A 25,053-nucleotide genomic window follows, 5' to 3' on the forward strand; every position below is an offset into this window, starting at 1 on the left:
TTTTGGCATGTTTTTGAAAAGTGTGGTAAAAATGACTTGCATGAAGTATTTCATGGCTTTTGCAAAAACCAATGCGTTGGTGAGTCTAAACGTATAACAACGAAACCCTTAAAAGAACAAGAAAACAAAAAAGAACCCCATACATTGCAAAGTGCTTTACAGTTTTTCTCGATTGCTAACACACAATTCATGAAACAATTCACCATTTTCTGACAACTATAAACACATTCTCAGAACAATACACCAACGTGTACAAACCCCACACACAGAAAAGTTCTGTTCTCATTCAGAAAACACAAACACATAATATAATGAACTGAAGTGTCAAGATGTAAACTCAAATTGCACACATTTGTCCATCAGTAAACATTCAGTGGCAAAACTGATGACACACCAATCAGAATCACAGGATAATATCAATAGGAGCACAGGTAATTGTGCATCCTAGAATCATCTAGGCTTTATACTACTTACTGTAAACATAACGTATAATTACAGTACACACTTTATATGAGAGAAATGTCACTATTCTGTATCCAGTAAACTGAATAGCACGTGTGCACCCTGAATCTATGATTGTCAAGTTTATTTGAAGCAATTTTTTTTACTTTACTTTTTTTTATTTGCAGAACTCAGAGACGACTACTTACAATTTTTTTTTTGTCAGGAGTCCAAGAAATTGCTATCGTATCCTGTATCGATATTGGGCCAAAGGTGCATAGGATGCCATGTTTATTTATATATTTATGCAATTGTATTCTGCATTGTGTTGCATACCCAGTTTATATTGTTTTTTTGGTTTTTGAACTTTTCTTGTCTTTTCTATTTCATCTACTTTCATCTAAGATTACTTACCGTAACAGTAGTGTAATATTTTATTTTTTCCTAAAGCCCATTGTGGCATTTTGCTCTTTCTGCACTCTTTTATGTTGTAGATTGTTTTAGACACAAATTACTATTTTCTTGAATAACAATAAAAGGTTTTAGTAACAGTGTTTTGAATTGATCTCACCAGTGTCTACAACTATGTTGTAGTGTGAGTGTTTCTGAGGACTTGTGTGTCATGTTTGGGGGAAAAGTTTGATTTTTCAGCAAATTTGAATGGTTTAGAGTGGAGAGCTTCATTTTGACCTGAAAATAGGATGTTGAGGGAATTGGGTGAGAAGTTATGGATTTGTGTTTAGAGTTTCGAGAAAAGGAGCCATAATTTCAAGAAATGTGTTTAAGCAATCGAGAAAAACTGTAATAATAAGATGCTTCTGAACCTAAAGTGCTGCTTCACATTCTCTCTTTGCCTTTAATAATGTCCTTCTGGATCAGAGGAGTCTAAATGCCTCTGCCTTCAGTGTGAGAATGTCAAGAGAGGGCCTCAAATCAAAAGCAGAGGGCACTGGTTTGGGCCCCTGTGTTGGAAGTGCAATATTTGTTCCTCCAAATATTGAGATCCTCCTAAATGACTTCCCAGCCTCAGCAGCTGCCCATGTCTGAATGGCTCTTTGTTCCACCAGCTGTTTGCAGAGAGAGAGAGGAGAGTCTCCTCACCTTACTAAGAGAGAAAAGACAGAAAGATCGAAGAGGGAAAGAAGCAGAGAGAGCAACACTGTTATAGATATTGAAAGTTGTGGCTTTTCATGGGGACGTTCCCTAGCTAGTTTGTGTGGTCGTTGTAACCATTGAAGTTTTAATGCACCTGTTGTGCCACTGTTACCCTTTTTATGATCTGCCTATTTATGATTATGTTTAATGAGGTTGCCTAGGCATAATAAATAAGATGCCTATCTTTTTGTAACAGCATTTTTTTAAGGCAAAATGATTCTGCGTTTAGGGGCAACATATGGTGGGCTGAGGGACCTGTGACTCACCCGTTGCTACATGGGTGGCTGGTTGCTTTGAATGTTAACTGGTAAACTCATCAGCAGTCTTGTTTTGCCTTAGCACTAACGTGACAAAGCTGTGACGTTTTTGGTCAGGTTGATGTGAGTGTTATTGGAAGTGTCCTTGAGACCGTAAGATGTTAAGTATTACTAATTTCTTTTGAAAATCTGCTACTTTCATAACAGCTCAATTTCGCAAGCTAAAACGATAAAAAAACAAGTAAAAGCAGCATTATGTGAGGCTAACAAGATCAAGTCTTGTAGCGCTTTGATATATGCATAAATATTGCTTTGAGTATTGAGTATTGATATATTACGAGTTTATAGGAATAAACTGTCTGACAATAATAGTAAAATGCTTAACTAGACTTTTGGTTTTAACCCTGATTTTAGATATGTGGTACAGTCAATTTAAGGCTTTAAGCTTCAAGTTTTAGGTTTTTAATAAGAATAAAAACATATTTGAGAAATTATACACTGTAATATGTTGTATTAACATGCTTATTATTTTAAACGTGGGACCTGGCACCTAAAAGAAAACATAAAATATGAAAGTTCATTTTTCAGACTAAAATGATTTTTTATCAATTCACAATACACTGTACCTGTTGTGATTTTAAATGTGTTAAGGTGGAGATAGAAAACACTGTTCATTTTGTCAGAATGGAATTAAAACATCTGATTAGAGTCTGACGTAACGTTTCATAGACTTTGAGTAGACATAAATGTTTTGAATGCCAGTGTAAATTTGTTTGAAAGGTTTTTTATTTGATGACTCAATATCTGTCAGTAATGCAGATGGTATGTTTATTATTGGGCCATTTTTGTCAGGTGGTGAGTAGGGTGTGGGTTTAGCCCACCCTCTGGTTAACTGCAGTTGGCCGTTTCGTCTCCTAAATTCAGTTGTGGTTGTGATAATAAATTTGTCTGTTAATACTCTTAACTGCAGACTCCAGGTGTCTCTGTGGGGTTTAAAATTTTTATCACTGCATTGTTTAACAAAAAGATTTTTTTATGAACTTGTGAAGTCCAATGCAAATCAAAACAAAACAATAACTATGTAGCCTACTACATATAAATAATTAAAATATTACTGTGGTACCCATAACATGTATTGTTAGGTTCATGCTGATTCCCAAAGCCTGAGGCCATTAAAGGGATAGTTCACCCAAAAATTAAAATTCTGTCATCATTTACTCACCCTCAGATTGTTTCAAACCTGTATACATGTATTTGTTCTGTTGAACACAAATAAAGATATTTGGAAGAATTTTAGCAATTTTCAGTTCTGGGACATCATGATCAGTTCAAATGACATCAAAAATGTATATTTTTTTGTTCTGTTGAACACAAAATGAAATATTTTGAAGAATTTAGGAAAACAAACAGTTCTGGGGCACCTTTGACTACCATTTAATTTTACCTATACTATGGTAGTCAATGATGTATGGTAGTCAAAAATTGCTTACATTCTTCCAAATATCTTTCTCTTTGTTCATCAGAACAAAGTAATTTATACAGGTATGAAATTACTTAAGGGTGAATAAATGATTTCAGAATTTTCATTTTTGGGCGAACTATCCCTTTAAATGATGACTCATTTCTTCTCCTCATTTCTACTACTCATACAAGGCGTAATTAGGTGGTAGAGATTAATAAGTGCTGCCACCTCAACCAGAGTCCTGCTGTCTTATCCCTTCAGAGCATACAGGATGTGACATTAAGACCCTAATACTCTGCTGTTTGGTCACAGACTAAAATCTCTCTCGCTCTCTCTTATACAGACAGTGCAAACTAAGCAAGAAGACACCCTGTCGCCTCTGTTTCTATACGTCTGTCTTTAGGAAGGCACTCTCTTCGAACCATGTGGCTAACAGCATACATACATCCCTCCACCTTCCTGGCTTTGACCTTCTGCTACTTGGCCTCTGCAGGTAAGAGCTGTTCACAAACTTGAGAATGTTTCATATAGGGCTGCAGCTATCGATTATTTTAGTAATCGAGTATTCTACTGATTTTCCATCAGGTATTCGGATAATAAGTACTTTTTCTTTATTAAAGAGCAACTCTAAATATACAAGAGAAAATAAGACAGGTCTCTTAAAATGAACAACTAATTTGTTTCCTTTTTTAGAAAAAGTAACATATTTATTGCTGAAATTGCATACATTAATATCTGTGAAAACTAAACCCATTTAGTACATTCCATTGTCATATTATATTCAAAATGCAATATAGGCCTAATACAAATGTATAAATATGAAACATTAATAAAAATAGAAATAATAATTTCAAAGGTAAACAACTAACTTCAGCTTATGCATGATGCATTTAGTTTATCTAAATTAGTTTTGGTTTCTTTTTTACTATTAAATAGTAATATATTTGTCCACATAAAAATACAGTTAACCGGACTTTTATTTTGGCAGGTCGTGGGAAGACGCTTATTTTTTAGTGTGTTAGCTTCACTCAGTAAAATGTTCTGAAATAAACTCTCAAGAGCAACTCTGGAGATGAAGTTCGTGTGTTCATGTCCTCATAAAGCACAGACGCAGACAAATTCATGAGCATCACGCGTGTAGCATGTTAAACTGTGCAGTTCATTCACTCAGACATGCAGAACAGACAGATGGCATGTGTAAATAACAGGATTCGGCATCCACTAGTCCGCATCTAGTTTTATGGACTCAATGCAGCTGGAAAATAAGTTTCACTCGCAAAATAGACTAAAACTAAGTAAAATAGCAGTTCACCATTTCAATAAGCTATCACTTATTTATCAGCATGAGAAACACGTGTGAGCGTGTGAAGACTAAAATGCATGTGTCTCACGTGAGACTCGAGAGCCCTGTAACATGAATAGAGTTTAGCGGGCTGTGTGTTAGTAATAACGGTCCATGGGGAAACGCAGTGCTCCGTGTGTACTGTAGTTAAATGGATTAAACGAGGCTTCGAGGCAACAAAAATCGCCTCAATGATTTTTTGTATTCGAATTACTCGAGTTAGTCGAGGAATTGTTTCAGCCCTAGTTTCATAGTTGTTCTGTGATTCTGCACTTTAAACTGTCATAAGGGAAACTATATGTATGACCATACTGTATGTATTCATGTCTGCATTCGTTTTTTCATATAAAGACTAAACATGTTCTTTGGAGGGATTCTTTGTAGGGTGTGTTCGCGATAAGCTGCGCTCCGTGCTCATTGTCTTGACAGAGTGAGGCAGTGTTGCCTGTTTTGTCAGGCAATCACGAGTCGCCCCCTGTGTTCGGAATTTCCCCGGTTCCTCCCAGCATGAGTCTTCTAGATCTGGCTGTCAGAGAGCAGAGGCCGGGGGGATTTGCATTAAGAAAGTGCTGACAGCCTCGATCTCTCAGCCCGAAAGAGCAGCACCGCATGTCAGCTATGCCTCCTCTAACCCGATTCAGGCAGCTCTATCTTTTTGATTGATCAAGGCTTGTTGGCTCAGTCTCTTCAGAAGAGCGATGATTTGTTCCCCTCTGGCACAACAGCCTGACAGATAGTTGCATGCCAAGAGAAAAAGGGGAAAGAAAACAAAATGGCAGGAACCAAGCAAACATAAAAAACAGGGAAAATTATGACAGTCATCAAGTCTGGGTTGTCTTGATGGAGCGTTATGATTTAAGAGAACTTGTATTTTTCAGCACGCTTTGATTTACTTTGTCTTGTTCTGTCGTAGTATCGTTGTTTGTAACACGTCCCACTGGTCAGTCTTACTTTTTTGATTTCTCTGTCAATTAAACCAAATGCCATTTTTCTAGTTTACAACCCAGATCTCATTCCTTTGGGCACAGGTTTAGATTTGGAAATATCTGTCATGAATGGTGAGGGATCAAGGACACAATACAGTGGACCCAGACGCAGACAGCGGATAAGGGGTTAACAAGACATTTAATAAAATATAAATACAAAACAAAGACCCACGTGGGGGTAACAAAACAAAACAGGGGAATCTCCAACAGGACAGGACTAAGACTAAATACACCTAACAAGACTAAGATAAACATAACATGACATGACATGAACTACAAATGACTACACTAGACTAGACTAACACAGAACAGGCACTCACCAGACAAACGACAATGAACCAGCACGAGACAGAAGACACAAGGGCATAATAAAGGGGATAAATCAAGAGGGGACAGGTGCAGGATATGAACTAATTAACAAACAATAACGAGGAGACGAAAGGGCGGGAACAGAGACGTCACACCGGAGAGTGGAAGACCAACAGGGACAAAACGTCACTCTCCACATAAAACAAGAGGTTCTATCATGGTTCTGCCACTAGGTCAAGAGAAGCAAGACAAGGTGGGGCAGAACCATGACAATATCAATATATGTACAGTACACTACCAATCAAAATTCTTGCGTCACTTACTCATTCTGTAGTCATATTTCTTTTCACCTTTTAGAATACTCATCAAACTGTGGGGTAACACAAATAGCTATGGGAATAAAACAACCCCAAATAAATTTGCATGGTTATATTTTGTTTTGTCAGGCAGTTGATGTTAACCAGCCAATAAATTAACAAATAACGAGTGATAAATGTTTCCCGGAGGTGAGAAATAAGCTGTGTCTAAATAAGGCAAGGAAGCAGAGGGCTTTCTGAGCAATGTTTATTGAAATGTAGGTCATTTAAATATTTTTATACAGTAAACAACACCATCAACAGGGCTTTCTGTCTGCTTCCATTGGAATGATTCCTGTGACTGTGAGAAGGAGGACAATGGCCACTGTGTTAGATTGTCTCTTGAGTTTAATGACTCTGACCTACACATTAACAAAATGAGCTAAGACACATTGAGCATGCTCTTCCACCTCCTTCTTCCTTACACACAAAAAAAGATGTTTGTCTTTAATTTTGTAATCTTTTATCAAAACCTGAATATGTACTTCCCCTCTTAATTACTAAACCTTCTCAGATGACGTAAGTTTGACTTCTTGGTTAGAACATATTTCGTTGGAAATCTGTTAAGCTCTGAACATCTGTTAACTCAACTGTCAGTCACCTGAAACCTCAATTTCTAAATCAATCACCAGCTTTCCTCAGTCCAGTCAGTTGAATGTAACCACACTCACTATTCTTTCTCTTCTGAAATATGTCGCTATGAAAGTAAAGTCAATCACAAACTCAGATTCATGCAGACTTTGAAAAAAGTGACATTGGCCATAGTGTACTTAGTGTAGTATTTTAGTGTATTTACTGTTTTCAACATTTGTTTTGTTGTAGCACTCCCTCACAAATTCAGAGACATCTAATTTGTGGCATCAAAGTGTTTTCTGCCCTTAGCACTTTCGACTTTCAGATCCCTGTCAGTCATAACATGCAGCTGTAGTCATCTGATTATAGATAGATGTGTGATATATAAACATCGCTATGTCTTTAGAGACCTAAGTTGCCAGCAGAAAGGATTATCCTCACTTAACGCCGGGGAGTTTTGTATGATGCATGATTAAAGAGGAAAATGATCCGTGTCAACATCCCAGATCTTTTTCTCGCTGTAATATAATGGACAGGATGAAGCGAGCCAAGATAGGAGATCATATTTTAGGTCTCTATGTGTAGTTAACACTCATAAATCAGTATGACTTGTGTGTAATTACTTAGTAATAGTCTGTAACAAAGTTTTTTTCTTCCTCACAGAATCTTGTGCAAACAGTCACATTTGCACTTTAAACTTGTTAGGAAAGACTTTGGAAAATATTGAAATGTGCATCTGATGAGTCTTGTCGGATCTGAATGTTATGACTTTCTTGAGTTCAAGAAACAACCTTAATAGGTGTCTTAAATAAGGTGCCTGTTTTCTGACGCTATTTCTCACTGTTCACTCCTTCAATTGTTTTTCTTTATTTTTTTACCGCAGAGTTGCCTTTTTGTTTTCTCCTCTTGCTATGCTGTAAATTCTTTGTACAGTCTGTTATTATGGAATGGCAGGGCTTTTCGAAGCCCTCAGGTTTCACTGGTGAAGCGGAGAGTGGAGCAGAAATCCTGCCAGATATTAATTTGCAGCTCTTGCCAAAAACAGCTCTTGCAGGATGCTGGTAATGCAAAGGGCCGAGTGTGCGGCTTGTGAGGCGGCTGCAGGAACACACGTCTGCGCGTGTACTGAGGCGTCTTACTTTTCACCTCATCACTCTATAACTTTTACCCTTGACAGTCCCGGTTAGCCCCTAAGATACATACAGAGAGTTCTTCCATTCTGTCACATGACATGACATGAATTAGTGCTGAAAGTTGAGTGACATAGTTTACAGAAATACATCTGCAGTTATATTCGGCTACATGACAGATTTCAATAATCAGTCCTTCATCATAATTTAAAAGAAATGAAAGCTCTGTTTTATGAGATGAGCTGAGCTCTAAATAAACCATATCATTGGCTCAACAGTAAGGATGGCCTGGTGGGAGAGATTCAGACTTTTTGGTTAAACTTTCACTTCTGTGCTGGGATCATATGCATAGTGTTTTAAACCTCAAACCCCCTGTCATCTTTGGCTTATATAGACAAGGCTTTGTTGGAGTGACACTCTGACGTCAAGCATCAAATGAATCAATAATTATATGCCTAGATTTCAAGCAAAAGTAGGTTTATATATACAGTATGTATAGGGTGAATTCAGGTAGATTGACATTTTTTGACACTCAAATCAATGGCAAAAAGTGCCCCAATCAACCTGAATTCACCCTATATATTTTTTTTACAAGAAATCTTATTAAATGCTATACATAAAAATAGTATGAAGAATGAAGAACAAGTGAAAAAATAAGAATAGAAGAAAAAAGCTTTTTGAATAATCATCGTAAAGTATTGCAATAGACGTTTCTGTTTGTTTAGTCTCTTGCTCTGAGAAACGGTTCCAAACAACATTTTATTTTCGAAATCACATTGAAAATGATTCCTTCGCTTTTTCACTCTTAAAAGTCAGACACAAAATCAGACAGACTGTGGCTCTCCAAATGTTTCAGGGGAAATGATCTATGTGCTGTTTTATGGTTTGTGTGACTGGCTGTGTCTGAATGTGCGTATGTCTGTGTATGCCTGTGAGGGCTGCCAAATTGCATTGCGCAACCACTGCAATCTGAGCCACAGCGCTGTGGAGGCAACGAGATCCAAACCACCACACTCCACATGCTGATCCAAACTGAAGAGAAAGTGCGACAGAGAGAGAGAGAGAGTGTTCTCCTTCCTAAACCAGATGTTGCTGGATGATTTAAGTGCTAGTAATCAGACTCTTTTGCTGCTCTTGTGCTGGCGTGAATCAGAGGTGTAGAGATGTGCACATAGCAACAGCAACCTGGCATTGGCTTAATTACAGGTTACTGCAACCTACACCACGGCTCACAATCTCTCCGTGTCAATTCAATACTCTTTCCTGTTTTTCTCTATTACTATTACCCTCCCCACCACAAACGCTATGCCAGTAACGTCCAGACGTCCCCAGCCAGAACCCTAATGGAGAACAGCTGGGGTGACCCTGCATTTTCCATTGTGTTTCATAGAGTGCAGGAAAAAAAATACGCTCCACAAGATTTTGGAGAAGGCTAGGGAGCGTGCCGTGATTTCATTGAAAAGTAGAAAAGTTGCTACAGTTAACTCATTTTCATTCAGCTGTGTGAAGAACATCTTGCTAAAACTGCTTCTCTGATATCAAAAATAATTTAGCATCTTTTATTATGTTAGGTAGGTGTGTACTGCATTAGCATTATAAAGTTTGCTATGGCAACAACTTTGCATAAATGTTTAACCTTAACTTTAGTTTGACGCTTATTCAATTTGGTTCCATCCAACACATAATCTTGCTTACTAAACTTTAGGGCTCTCTCGTTTAGATGTTGAAGGGTGTGAAGAACACACTAACCATAAATGCAAATAGCAATATGTACAATATATGGGTGGTTGACAAATAAACCGTAAATATGTCCTATGGTGTGACAGCAAAAATGTAGAAAAATAATAACAATGAAGATCTATCTCTAAGTCTATCTTATGCTATTTTTGTCACACTATGGGAAACATGTACAGTGTATTGGTCAACTACCGAGATATATATATATATATATATATATATGTATTTGATATATATTATATATTTTTGTGAGCAAACTCTACATGTTGAGGTTATGTATTTGGGATGCCAAATTCGGCAGAACATGAGGATAAATATGTGGTTTTGATTACACAACTTTTTGTGAACACACTAATTCAATATCTAATTTGAAGATAATTTGAAGCATAACACACACATTGACAGATAAGCCTGTTCTCCTTGGCAGCACGCAGCATTTTGAAATAGCCGAGTGGAACTGCCTAAACAAATGACTCACAGAGCCGTGGGGATATTCCTGTGCCAATAAATGTCAGAACAAGGGCATTTTCTCATATGTGGTACTCATGGGTTTCGTCAGAGCTCTGTTATCGCTATTGCTCCATATATTAAATCAATATCTGTTATTTTTGCTGTTTTAATTTAGTTTGTTTTGAAGCCTCAGAATGTCAAAAAAAGATATTGTGTTTACAAATTTTTTGTTTCATATAAATGATCTTATTTTAGATCACAGTCCATGCACTCAATGCATGGTGAAATGTAGTGATTTGGAGGTGTACTCTCAAGTGCTTGTTTGAGGTCCTTGGAAGGTTTGGAGCAAAAAAAAAGAGGATGTGGCTGCTCTGATCGCTGACAAAGAGAAGCATGACGTCTTTGTTTATCTGAGTAGAGTCCTAGTGGAGAAGCTTCCATAGAGGGGTGAAGAATCGCTGTCCAAATTGCCACAGGCATCAAAGTGTTTACTTTGATATTGGACTCTCTTCATCCCTGTTTATGTGCTATGGACAAAAGTGGTCTCAAGTTTATTCAGGCGCTATTACAGCTCAGCACCGTAGATTTGTTCTGTGTGTTTCTTTTACTACAAATGACATATTGAAAAACAACTCTTATTCATAATAAAGCTATTTCGTTTTTAGTAAAGAGAAATCTGCTACAGAACCAAAAATATTTGACAGACATCATCAGAAAACAAACAACAAACAAAAAAACCTTCCATATCTTCTAAAAACTATAATGGCATGTTCCCTTTTGTGCACCCCTTTGTTGAGGAGCCAGTCGAGTAGTTGTGCTGTTCTAATGCTGACAATGCAATGAGGTCAGAGGAATGTTTAGTTTGCCATTATGGTAAGAAGAACTTCTGGTAACAGGCTGTACAAGTATCATTGAAAAGTGCTCTTTTCCTTGCTTCACTGGATGCCAGACTTTTTCAACCAATCACATGCCATCCCGTCGCATCTGTGTCCTGCTGTTTCACAATGCTTTACAGTAGAATTCCCTATTCATTTTGATAAATTGACTACAACAGTTGGCGGCCACTTCGAGCATCAGGGCTGTACGTTAACTTTTTTTGCACATACCACTGGTGCTACAGAGGTTTAAAGTTTTGTAGCACAGGCCAAACAGTTGTAGCACAAGTATAAAACATATGTTGGTATTATTAAATAAATGTGCAGTTCATCACACGAATAGGCAGGTAACTGACAAATGACATTAATGTTACACACAGATGGATAAATTAGGGCCATATCATTTTTAGTTTACCAAAATTTGATAATTTTTTTCTAAATTATGTGTTTTTCTTTTTTATTATACAATAGTGGTATATTTGTCAACTTAAATTACTGTAGTATACCATAGTATTTATTTACTGTAGTAAACTGCAGTAAAATTCCTAGATACTATAGTGCTTTTGAACCTTACTATTGTATACTACAGTGTTTACTACAGTTTATCAAATTACTACAGGGGTACTACTAGGGCTGGGCGATATTGACCAAAATTCATATCTCTGTATTTTTTTTGATGAAAGGCGATATCCGATATGTATATCGATATTTTCTACAAAGTGGAATAAATGTTTACTAGAAAGTCAAAGCCTCATGTGAGATGTCACAATCACCTTTATTAAAATGGCTTGTGAAAAGAAATTCAATAACAGGGTTTTTTCCCTATTTGAAAACATACACAGGGTTTTTCCTGGCTCAAAATGAGGCGGAGGTGGTGCCGTCCTGATCCTGTACACACACGTAGGCCTTCCGTACCTTTAAGTGGCTTAACCAAAGTGACTTTGAGTTTGACATATTAAAAGTTCTAACAAAATTAGATAAAAATGACCATTATTAAGTTATAAAAAATATTACTTTTATTCAACCAAACAGAAATGTTTTTTTAATCAAATAAAGCATTTTTATCATTTTCAACTAACTTTTCAGCCCACAATAGCCCACTGAATTAACCAGTCTTTCAAAATGAGCAAAGCTCATTCACATCTTTCATTCTCTGTGGTTCACTTTAAATGATTCAACGATCTCTTATATTCGCTAGTGACTGAAAAGTTCAATAGTTTAAATGAATCGGTTCAAATGAGTCATTCGTGTGCGAGTCGTTCTGAACGCAATGTGCGTTCGTATTGGCGAACTCGCTGTGTACAGTATATGCTGATTCAACGATCCAATTGCACAGCTAAAGACATTACAATGATGTACGTCATGTTAATTTAAGAAATTTCAAGAACTTAAACGTACTTGGATGCAAAACAAACAGCCGTGAAACACAGCCAGCTCTTGTTCTGCATCTCTTTGTAGCGCCTCAGTCAGTGTGCTGATAACGAAACAGCGCCTCCACTGTGGCGTAATGTCGCAAGTGCAGTTACCAATGACAGCGTTAAATGCACGCAGCATTTCTTGTGAAGACTCACAACATAATTTTGGCGAGAGCCTGAGGCGGCCGCCTCCAATTTCTCTATGCAGGAAAAACCCTGCATACAGCTGCACACCACTTGTTTAAAACATGTAAATTGCGGGGTCCGTCCAGTTCGCGCGCAGAGCGAGAGTGCTCTGCTCACTCTGCGCATGGGTACTGCGCATGTCAGACACCAAAGAGCCGCTTCAAGTTGAATATACCCCATATCGATATTAACGACAAGCATCATTGGTGTAGCAGTTTGAACTGTGTTATGTAGTTCATTCACGCAGAACAGCCAGATGACGTATTTAAATAACAGCCACGTCCGCGAGTCAGCATCTGGTTAACATATATGGACTCAATGCAGCCGAAAAACTGCAAAAACAGTTTAAAAAACATTAAAAAAACGACAAACACTTAACACAAACACACAGCTCTGTGTCAATGCACCTGCCAAACTGTATCGCACGTGTGATACACTGGCTAATTTATTCTTAGCACAGACCGATTTTTTCGTAGTAGGCGACATATGTGTCACATGTCTGCCATTGCTTTTCTTGACCTGGTTGACCAAGTGGTAATATTTTGTATTTATGATGTTTTTGTGGATTTGGGTTTGTGCAAGAGTATGTATGATTCTAACATCAATGTCCAGAGGACACTCTGCATGAGATATCACAGATCAATGCATGCATATGTCTGGGTTTTTAATTTTGTTGGCTGTACTACATGTCTCACCTGTCAAATGTATGTTGATGTATTACTATGCATACATTCCTGTGTAGATTTCTTTATGTGTGTGCGTTCCACCAGTAAAGGTGACCTGTATGTTATGGCAGGGCAAACATTAAAGCTGGTCATGCACACTCATGTATGGAGCAGCTGTCTGCTTGTCTGTTATGCATCTTCTTTTCTTTGTTTCTTTTCCTTCTACTATCCTGTGGGAAATGGTCATGTCATCCTTAACTTCAAAGGCTGTTGATTTATATAAGCCCTAAGAGTTATAGTTAGAGGGAGAGATGAAGAGAAAGAGAGAGACAGAGTATGGCTTGTGCCTCTTCACAGACCTTCATAGGTTTTGCTGTCTCTATAGACTAGTAACGACAATCAGGAATTTTCCTCTGACCTCCGAGCTGCCCTGTAGCTCTCTGTCCTCCTGCCTGAGAAATTAAAGATGTGTCCCCAATCGAAATGCTTTTAAAGCAGAGGTACACGCTATTTTATGCATTCAGACTTCTGTACACTCTTAAACGTGATGGCTTCTTAAGCTTAACATGGTCAACTTGTCAAAAAACGAGTTGAACAAATGACGACAATTGTCCAATAAGTGACTAAGAAAAGTTGTTACGTAACGGAATTTAATGTTCGAAAAAAAACTTCCTGAAACCTATACGAACCTTGGGGGAGTATATTGAGCACAGAAATACTACATCATATGTCCAACTCGTTTTTTGACAAGTTGACCATGTCAAGCATGAGAAGCCAGCACGTTTAACATTGTTAACCACCCCTTTAAAGATCAGTGGTATGATCCCATAATGCAGTCCTATAATGATCTGGGACAGGCTAAACTATATAAAAAGTCCAACATGGAGGAAGGAGATTGTACTGATACAGTGTTTTAGTGTTAAAGGTCTAGTGTGGGATTTATAGCGGTCACTAGTGGTGAGTTTGAGAATTGCAACCAATCTCTCAGTCCTCCGTTCATCCCCTCCCTTTCGAAACACGACGGTGGACACCACAGTACAAAAAGAGATGCTGTCTGTCGGCTGAGACAGCGTGTTTTCTCATGTTGACGCAGGGAAGAGATCATGCGGGCATTAGAAAGACTGTAGAAAGAGCGATGTCTTATTTATTACATAAGATAAAGGGGCGGTTTCCCAGACAAGGATTATCTTAAACCAGGACTAGGCCTTAGTTAAATTAGGATAATTAAATTGTTTTAAAAAACATACTTTACAAAAAAATATTACTGTGTGCATCTTGAGACAAAACAATCACAGTGATATATTTTAAGATATGTCAGTGCAAGTTGTTTTCGATCAAGGCATCTCTCACATTTAAGTTAGTCTGAGACTAGGCTTAAACCCTGTCTGGGAAACCGCCCCAAAGGGTTTGTTGATTTTAAGTATAAAAAGAAGGATAAAAGTCAGGACCTGCGTTAATATTATAAAGACTTTCCAGCAGAGATGCGTTAGGATCCGTGGTACTAAGGCTTTTAGCGGAGATACTCATAGATATCTATGGAGATACTTTCCATCAGAGAGACGTTGGAGAGAAAGATCATCTAAAAATCACCCCAGAGGAGGTTGCTTTGATTCTGATCAGTATGTGAGTAACATTGGTTTTTCTGTTTGTTAGAACCAAGATATGTTGTTGTCGTAATATAAGCTGTATAACAGAGCAGTTTTGAGCATCATTGTTTATATGGAACCAGTGTGCTGCTTGTACTTGTGTTGTCTTCGCTTATTTTATTCATTTGCATTGTTATTTGCGTGGTCTAAGCTATGATAAAGCTAAGCATGTCATGCTTGCATTGTAAAGTCAGGGACAACCGGACTAAGTACCGCAGGGTAGAGGGAGAGGAAACGCACTTTGTAGAGCTGTTCGTCCATTTAGGGCTACTGTACAAAACATGGCGGCGCAACATGGCAAATTCAATGTATGTAGGCCCGCTCTGTATGTAGATATAAACAGCTTATTCTAAGGTAATACAAACATAACAGTTCATTATTGGCTGGATTGTTTTCAGTCTCCTCTCCCTCTTAAAGGGATATTTCAGCCAAGAAACAAAATTTTTCCCCATGTTTTACTCACCCTCAAGGCATCCTAAGTGAATATGACTTTCTTCTTGAGAATAATGCAGTCTGAGTTTTTTACATCCAAGCGGTAGAATGGGAGTGAATGGGGGGCCATTTTTTGTCATTATGTTTGAATCATTTATCATTATGTTTTAATAAATTACATTTTTACTTTCCCTCATCTTCTGTGATTCCATTTTCATTTAAAACCAGATGAACGGAACTGCCTCTGTTTCCCAGGAAAGAGTACATTGGCTTACTGTATTTGTTGCCTCTGGCTCGACTGTAAGTCAAAGTGGGATAAGCAGTACAGGTCTAGCGATTACAGATAAAAACATGAGCAGAGAGAATATTGTGTTTATTAAAAGAAGCCTCACAAAATGCCTGGGAATTTCACAGGGCACTGAAAAAAAATTACGCTGAAGTTACTTAAAAATATAGTGCATCATTTTTGCGACCAATTTTTTAAGCCAGTTCTACATGAAATTTTAAGCAGCATTACCTTAAATTCTTTAGTAAGCATTGCTTAAATTTTTGAGTAACCCTAACCCTATTCCCAGCAAGGGATTTTGCTTAATTTTTTCGGTTGGTGTGACTCACAATTTTAAGTTGTTTTTACTAACACATTTTTGTTATTTCTACCAAAAAAGTCTAGTTACCCTCATGATCAAATGTAAGCTCATTTAGATGAATAATTTTATGTTCTTAACACCTAAAATACAGAAACAATGGACAGCTGTGAAATGTTAAAAGCTTTATTTTTTCACTGAATAATTTAAACATGAAACATACAGCAGAAATGTAAATTTCATTGTACAACAAAAACAAATAAACGATACTAAACAACAGGCATTCTGACAACATTATAACAACAGTAACCATCAACATGGCTAGTGGTTTTTAATATTTCTGGTGTTGTATGCATGAGTGTGTATGTGCATTTGATAACCGTGTAGAGTTATGTTATTTATATAAAGTTTGTGTGTGGTCTTGTATGCTTGCATGTTACCTGTGGTGTTGAGCTGAATATGGAGATCTGGAGTATCTGGAGATCCCCCTCTGGTGATTACTGTGTGCTCTGCAAGGTTGATTAACTTCACCATTATTGTCCTGAAACAAAACAATATGATATTAATGTATAATATAAATTTAGAATAGTATAAAATATATACATATACATACTGATAATTAAAAGAATGTAAAGAATCAATATGAACTGTTATGTTGCACACACAGGTCTGCTGCATCATGTGGATTCTGCATAAGTTCTTACCTAGTTCTGTATAAGTTCCTCACTATGAAAATTAGGTCTCCCAATATTTTTTAACATTCATTCAGGAATTGGCTTTCCTAAAATATAAAACAAAGATATTAAAGTCACATAATGGAACTTTACCAGAACTTCACAACATTGCCATAGTGTAATGTCACACTAACAAAGTTGATTGTACTTAACACTACTGTGTTTTGTTCACTTCCACTGCTCAGTATAAAAATATGCGTTTATGACACACACAAACAATTATATAAGTACTACAATAAAAGAAAAATTAATCACTAGCCTTAGCCGACACAATTCTCCTCTATCGTGTCTGCAAAGTGACAGTGTGCCGTTTTAAGGAGGTTTCTAACCAACAGGATGCATAGAGATTTGAGCCCGCTGTTCCAGCCTCCGCCTCGCACTTCTAGCTCACGGTAAGCGGTCACACCCTGTCCGCACCTCAAGATGCCACATGACAAAAGATAACAGAAACCATTAACAACAAGGCGTTTGTCGCGATGCATCGCAATGCTCGCACGCGGTATAGATAAACAGATGAAAGGTTTGAAATAAAGCAATGACGGCTTCGCGCTCTTTTTAACTCACTTAAAAACGTTGTCTGTTAATGTGGCGCGTTGTGTCAAATTGAACCTAAAAAGCTCAAGGAGCTGGACGGCGAATATAACTATCAACGTGTTTTCAATGCCTTCATAAAAGTAGGCAATCGTGATTGTTTACCATAAATCTCATTTAAGCAATGTAAATAAACTTTCTTCTCACAAAAGTTGAAGTGCGCTGTGCACGCACGTTTCTGTACATTTGATATCTAGGAGCTTATTTAAAACACCAAGAAACGTGCACCACCATAATTAAACTTATTTCAAATGAAAACACTAAGAAACATGTATCTTCACACTATTGGTGGGATTTATTTTATGAAACATTTTAGTATAAAACAAGTTAAGTTTACTCACCTTTATCGTCTGAGGAGATGATTTTCAGAAAATGGCCGCTGCTGTGTCACATGATCTAACCGAATCTTAAAATGTTTAGTCAAATTGACTAATAACCAGATTCATGCGACTTTACTAAAAATGACTTGCTGTGTTTACTCATTATTTTAAGCAAACTGCAATCTCAATAAATTTAGTAACATTTATAGCAAGAAATTAAGTAATGTGCAAAACTTATTTTTTTGAGGAAAATCAGCCTATTTAATTGAGCCATATTTACTAGGGCCACGAATCATTTTTTACAGTGTACAAGGCAAAGAGTTCAGAGGATTGGCCTAATCCCTCATTCTATATAAGAACTGTTTATGGTTATAGATCGAGTCCATTCTGACTCTCGGACATCCCTTTGGAGCCTCCTTTCCCATTAAATGTTATGAGGAAGACTTATGTGACTTAAATGTTAATTAAATACATATTCTTTATTTTTAAATCAGGATTCTGGTTACGTAATATAGCTCAACGCATTTGGAAGATTTTGTTTTTATTCAAGGTGTATCTAGAAATACAGATGACACGTTTTAAATCAACATACACTCACCTAAAGGATTATTAGGAACACCATACTAATACGGTGTTTGACCCCCTTTCGCCTTCAGAACTGCCTTAATTCTACGTGGCATTGATTCAACAAGGTGCTGAAAGCATTCTTTAGAAATGTTGGCCCATATTGATAGGATAGCATCTTGCAGTTGATGGAGATTTGTGGGATGCACATCCAGGGCACGAAGCTCCCGTTCCACCACATCCCAAAGATGTTCTATCGGGTTGAGATCTGGTGACTGTGGGGGCCATTCTAGTACAGTGAACTCATTGTCATGTTCAAGAAACCAATTTGAAATGATTCGAGCTTTGTGACATGGTGCATTATCCTGCTGGAAGTAGCCATTAGAGGATGGGTACATGGTGGTCATAAAGGGATGGACATGGTCAGAAACAATGCTCAGGTAGGCCGTGGCATTTAAACGATGCCCAATTGGCACTAAGGGGCCTAAAGTGTGCCAAGAAAACATCCCCCACACCATTACACCACCACCACCAGCCTGCACAGTGGTAACAAGGCATGATGGATCCATGTTCTCATTCTGTTTACGCCAAATTCTGACTCTACCATTTGAATGTCTCAACAGAAATCGAGACTCATCAGACCAGGCAACATTTTTCCAGTCTTCAACTGTCCAATTTTGGTGAGCTCGTGCAAATTGTAGCCTCTTTTTCCTATTTGTAGTGGAGATGAGTGGTACCCGGTGGGGTCTTCTGCTGTTGTAGCCCATCTGCCTCAAGGTTGTGCGTGTTGTGGCTTCACAAATGCTTTGCTGCATACCTCGGTTGTAACGAGTGGTTATTTCAGTCAAAGTTGCTCTTCTATCAGCTTGAATCAGTCGGCCCATTCTCCTCTGACCTCTAGCATCAACAAGGCATTTTCGCCCACAGGACTGCCGCATACTGGATGTTTTTCCCTTTTCACACCATTCTTTGTAAACCCTAGAAATGGTTGTGCGTGAAAATCCCAGTAACTGAGCAGATTGTGAAATACTCAGACCGGCCCGTCTGGCACCAACAACCATGCCACGCTCAAAATTGCTTAAATCACCTTTCTTTCCCATTCTGACATTCAGTTTGGAGTTCAGGAGATTGTCTTGACCAGGACCACACCCCTAAATGCATTGAAGCAACTGCCATGTGATTGGTTGATTAGATAATTGCATTAATGAGAAATTGAACAGGTGTTCCTAATAATCCTTTAGGTGAGTGTATAATGGCATTCCAAACATATTTTCCTTGAAAAAATGTGGGTGGGGCATGATTTTATCAGATTGTTATAGGGCAAGGTCTGTGCCGATGAGGATTTTCCCACTGACTAATAAGCTTGTGACAACACCGGTGTTACCGATTACACAGCACATTTTCTAAAAGAGTATACAACAAAAACTTGAGGACCTATAGAGTAGTATTGCATAGTTCATATCTTTGAAGAGTATTTAGTTTGATCACATTGATAAAAGATTGTTTCCGAAAACAGTCGAGCTCCTGGAGGCGTGCAGTGAGCAGAACTAAAGCACAAGCACACAATAGATCATCGCATTATACCTGCATAACTGTTGATTCCCTATAAGTTTGTGTTATTTGCATTATGCATGTATGCGCCGATTGCCAACAATACAGAGACATTTGACTCAGTTTCACTTACTGCGTGCGGTTCATGTCCGGCATCTTTTAGTGGTGTTAGTTAGTTAGAAGTGGTGTCGCGGGAGGACGCTCATGTATTACACAGTGGGAGGATGAAGTAGCCTGATATGTCATATGAAGATATATTCAATTATTTCGTATTTTCTCTCATAGTTGAAGGGTCTTCGATGCGCAGCTAAGTTATAAAAGCACAGAGACGTAACTTTACCAGTACATGCACAGTGGGAAAGTCGGTCAAAATTTGTACATGACATACCATGAATTAGTGTTTTTAAAAGCAGATGTGAATCCCAGTCAAAGTGGAGCAAACATTCCTGGATCCTTACAACTAATAACGAAAGAATGGGGACGGCTGGTTGCTCTTGTATTGCAGGTCACCACCGAGGTGCAGCATCCATCACAACTTTCTTAAAAACATACTAACCAACAACGGTCTGTTTTTATGAACATTACTATGTTGTGCTAAATATGTTTTGTTTATATGTAATCTATGATATATAATCATATTTTTCTACATTTAGTGTCATGCTCCCCATAAATGCCGGCCTTTGAATGATGTTTATTAGCTATTGTAGTCAAGAAGGTGAATTGTCCAGGAGAAAGGGCATCCAGTAGGCTAAAATAATGATTGCAGACCATAAGGTGCGAGACATCCAGATTCCACTCTGGTGCGAGGATTATGGTCAAAACAAATGTTTTGTAGACATTTTTTGCGTTTATACCGGCTATTATGGCAACCTCTAACTGCACACATTAGGCGTGTACCTTTGGGTTCCATAATAAATATTAAATAGTCAAAATAGCACATTCGTCTCACTCGCAATACGACTGCCATTAGCCATAGTGGCTCACCGGAAGTCAAAATACAAACAGCACAAAGATGGCGGCGCCCACATTTACGTCAAAAATAAGATGAATACACTTCAGTGGTCATTTGTGTACCCTCAGTGCCAGAAATGTTCTTGTTTTGAAGATCATCTTCTGCACCTTCATGTGAGGTTGTAATGCATGTCCATTTTTTAATCATTCTCTAAATATACAGTATAAAATCCCTGATAAATAGTTAATTTGTTGCTTCTGAATTAGCATGCCCCACTACTCCTGCTTTGAGTTTGTTTGAGATGACTCTGATTGATGAAGATTTAATCTGTGTGCAGGCCAAAAAGCAGATATTGGGGTATATTAAATGTGCCAGAATCCCTTTCTTCTTTCTGCTGTCTTTTAAAGCTCTCCAGAGCATCAGAAATATGTTTTTGAGCCACATCAGGTGCAGGAACTCTTCAGAAATCTCACATTCTCCTACTCGGCAAGCACTGTGAATGGTGTCTGTGTTGTGCGATGTTGGAGTTCACACACGTGGTTCCACGTAAAATACCAGAAAGTAATGCATCGCCGCTTCGCCCTGCATGAGCTCAGTGGAGCGGCACACACGTGCACATGCTTTTGTGAATGCACACACACTAACTCTTTGTGCACACACACAAACTTTTGTACTGTGTCTTTAACTTGCTCATGCATCTTCTCATTTGGTCAGAACAGTGTGGGAAGCTTGGTATCACCCAAAAGCTGTCACCCATGTCATTTAACTGGCAAGTGTGAGGTACGGACAAGCCTGTGAATTTGTGAAAGGATGTATCTGTGTGGTTGCAGATGCATTATTTTTTGCAAGTTAGCAAGAAAATAACGATGGTGCAGATAGAAGTGATTTTACTGTAAATGGTTAGGGAGCTGTGTGCGTGTCAGAAATATGTGGTGTAGACCCAGTTACAGTTGTGGTTTTGTCATTCAGTATCATTGAAACAGGTGCATGTGGGCGGCAGTATAGGCACCAGAGGCTTAGTCGCTTGTACTCTTGTAGGTAGTCATGATCTCTTTTTTGCTGTATTGTATGTACACAATTTCCCTGGATGCATGCTTTAGTGAGATGTACAGATTTTTAACTTTGTCTACTTGTCAAAATGTTATTATCCTAATGAAATGAAAATATCATCACTATAATTGCATTATGAAATTGTTTCCAGAATAGCTTTAAAAAGCATTTGCTTGCATAACACTTACATAAACATATCCCTCAGTTTTGGACTCTCTGGTCCTGTTAGTACCTAGTAGTCAAGACCGCATGTTTTTTTATCTGAATGTTCATGAAACTAACTTATTAAAGCATTGTGTCCTAACCAGATGTGAAATATATGCTTGTTGACTTTGTTATGTCCTGTTTGAACAGACAGAGCAACAACTCACAAAACTCTGTATTGTGTCTATTTAGAACTCAAAGTAGCCTATAGATGTCTATATGTTGGGTTTAACATTCATTGATATTCCAGAGAGACTTGAAAAGAGGTTATGTTAAAGTATTCTGTCTGACATTGGGAAGTTTGGAACAAGCTGTTTCTGCAGTTTAATTAATTGTTTTAAACTGTGAGAAAGTTTTGGAGTTTATTACTGAGTTGGGTGTCACACCTGAATCCCCTCTCTGAGATGACAAAATGACATGCAACCTTGCTCAGTTTGACCAGAAATGATGTTCAAAGGACAAAGCTGGCAGAATAAGTAAACAACAGAGAGACCAGAAGTATATCTGGAGTGTTTTTTATTTAAGGTGGGAAAAATAGGCCTGTTGTTTTATCTTTCTGATAGCCACAGACCCTTACCGCTGCTTCTGCAGGATACGAGACTTGGTAAAAAAGAAAGCACACAGAGAGTGAGAGGTGTTAAAAACACATATAGATATGATAAAGGGGAGGGGGATGAATAAATTTATTTTTCATTCTTTACTTGTCTTAATAATAATTATAATAATCTAGTTAGGATTAGACTAATATCCCTGAATATGGTTATTGATAAGCCATATTAAATCACTAAAAATAGCATTCTTTGTCTTGCTAACAGAGTACATCGCATGTTACACATGTTTTGTTTCAGGCTTTTGTCAGATGTTTGAGGATTTGGTCAAAACGGGACAGTTAAAATACTATACATTTCTATTAAAAACATCATAGAAATACATATAATTTTTTATGTTGGACTAAAACCCGGCTTGTTCTAATGGGATTGTTGCGGCGCGCCACATCAAGTGTGGACAAAATGTAGAATTATAATGGGTTCTAATGCGTTCTATTGTCTTTTGACGCATCACGTCCGGTGTAGACATGGTGTTAAAGTTAATTTCTATAGGCCTCAAAAATATGTTGTTGCCTCAAAAAATGTGATGTTTTTCATCAATTCTAAATAAAAATGCCCCCCCCCACCCCTTTTGTTTTACACTGTTAATTGATTGGAGATAGAAAAGTGGGCATTTCATTCAGAAATAGAGATCGTAGAAGACTGACAGTTAAAGGGGTGGGGTTAACAGATGTTTTGCCCAAGCTGTCAAACTGATGTCATCAAAGAGGAACCTTTTGGTTCATTTTCAGATTTTGATTTTATGGAGACTTTAATGGTATACCACATGCCCTGTGTCAAGGATGAGGTGTGGAGAGAACCCAAGCGCAGGCAGGCGGTGGTGAAGGGGTTAACAAGAATTTTATTAAACAAACAAAAACACCCACGATGGGGAAAACTATAACAAAACACGAACTATGAACTTAGGAACAAAAAGGATGAATACAAAACAAAACACTTCCCACGAGGGGCAAAAGACTAACAAAATAAACTCGACACAACGTCTTACAAAACAACGGATGGGTAAATTAGGCAGGGCACAAAACTCACAAATGACGGACGATGCAAGCAACAGGATCTCTGGACAAGAACATGGGAGCACAACCACGGTACAAGAACACACACGTAAACGTAGTACACGCATACACAACGAATCCACGAACACAAGACAAAGAAACAAGAGGGTACATATAGGAAAGACAAACGAGGGATAACGACACGGGCAGGTGTAGAACATCAAACACTCAGGGAAACATAACGAGGAAACGAGATGGCGGGAACAGAGACGAGACACTGGAAAAACACATGAGAGGTAAAAACATAAACATCTCATGGCCTTCCCACATAAAACCCAAGGACTCTGCCCCGATCCCACCACACGACTAGAATTTCATAAACAAGACGGTGGGACCGTGACAGAGCCCCCCCCTTAATGAACACCTCCAGGTGTTCACCAAGGGTTGACTAACAAGACCTGACAGACTGGACCAAAGACAAAAACACAACAAACATGGTGAACAAGACAAGGGGCAGACAGACAACAAGACTAAGGGATTGGGGTGACAAAAAAAAACAAACATGGGAGGGGGGGTGGGGCAAAACAAGGGCCATAGGGGGCAGTCCATGGGGGTGGGGAATAGTCCCAGTCCCCGGCTGCGCTCGAGGGCGCTGAGTCCTAGGGGACTTAGGATAAGTCCTGGGAGGGACAGTCTTTGACCCTGGGAGTCTCCCAGGGACCGGCTGGAAGCCGGCTGGACAGGGCTTGACGCCGGCTGGAAGGCCGGCTGGACAGGGCTTGACGCCGGCTGGAAGGCCGGCTGGACAGGGCTTGACGCCGGCTGGAAGGCCGGCTGGACAGGGCTTGACGCCGGCTGGAAGGCCGGCTGGACAGGGCTTGACGCCGGCTGGAAGGCCGGCTGGACAGGGCTTGACGCCGGCTGGAAGGCCGGCTGGACAGGGCTTGACGCCGGCTGGAAGGCCGGCTGGACAGGGCTTGACGCCGGCTGGAAGGCCGGCTGGACAGGGCTTGACGCCGGCTGGAAGGCCGGCTGGACAGGGCTTGACGCCGGCTGGAAGGCCGGCTGGACAGGGCTTGACGCCGGCTGGAAGGCCGGCTGGACAGGGCTTGACGCCGGCTGGAAGGCCGGCTGGACAGGGCTTGACGCCGGCTGGAAGGCCGGCTGGACAGGGCTTGACGCCGGCTGGAAGGCCGGCTGGACAGGGCTTGACGCCGGCTGGAAGGCCGGCTGGACAGGGCTTGACGCCGGCTGGAAGGCCGGCTGGACAGGGCTTGACGCCGGCTGGAAGGCCGGCTGGACAGGGCTTGACGCCGGCTGGAAGGCCGGCTGGACAGGGCTTGACGCCGGCTGGAAGGCCGGCTGGACAGGGCTTGACGCCGGCTGGAAGGCCGGCTGGACAGGCTTGACGCCGGCTGGAAGGCCGGCTGGACGGGCTGACGCCGGCTGGAAGCCGGCTGGACAGGGCTGACGCCGGCTGGAG

General features: G+C 39.3%; 1 protein-coding gene across 1 annotated transcript in view; it reads left to right on the forward strand.

The window, feature by feature from the left end:
• Positions 1-25,053, forward strand: part of tgfbr3 (transforming growth factor, beta receptor III) — a 113,581-nt gene that overhangs the window by 4,841 nt on the left and 83,687 nt on the right. The window contains exon 2 of the mRNA XM_057337362.1: positions 3,659-3,808. Coding sequence (XP_057193345.1) covers positions 3,739-3,808 — 70 coding nt within the window. The 5' untranslated portion in view covers positions 3,659-3,738. The remainder of the gene's footprint in view (positions 1-3,658; positions 3,809-25,053) is intronic.

The sequence above is a fragment of the Triplophysa rosa genome, linkage group LG7 (assembly GCF_024868665.1).
Source record: "Triplophysa rosa linkage group LG7, Trosa_1v2, whole genome shotgun sequence".
NCBI lineage: Eukaryota > Metazoa > Chordata > Actinopteri > Cypriniformes > Nemacheilidae > Triplophysa > Triplophysa rosa.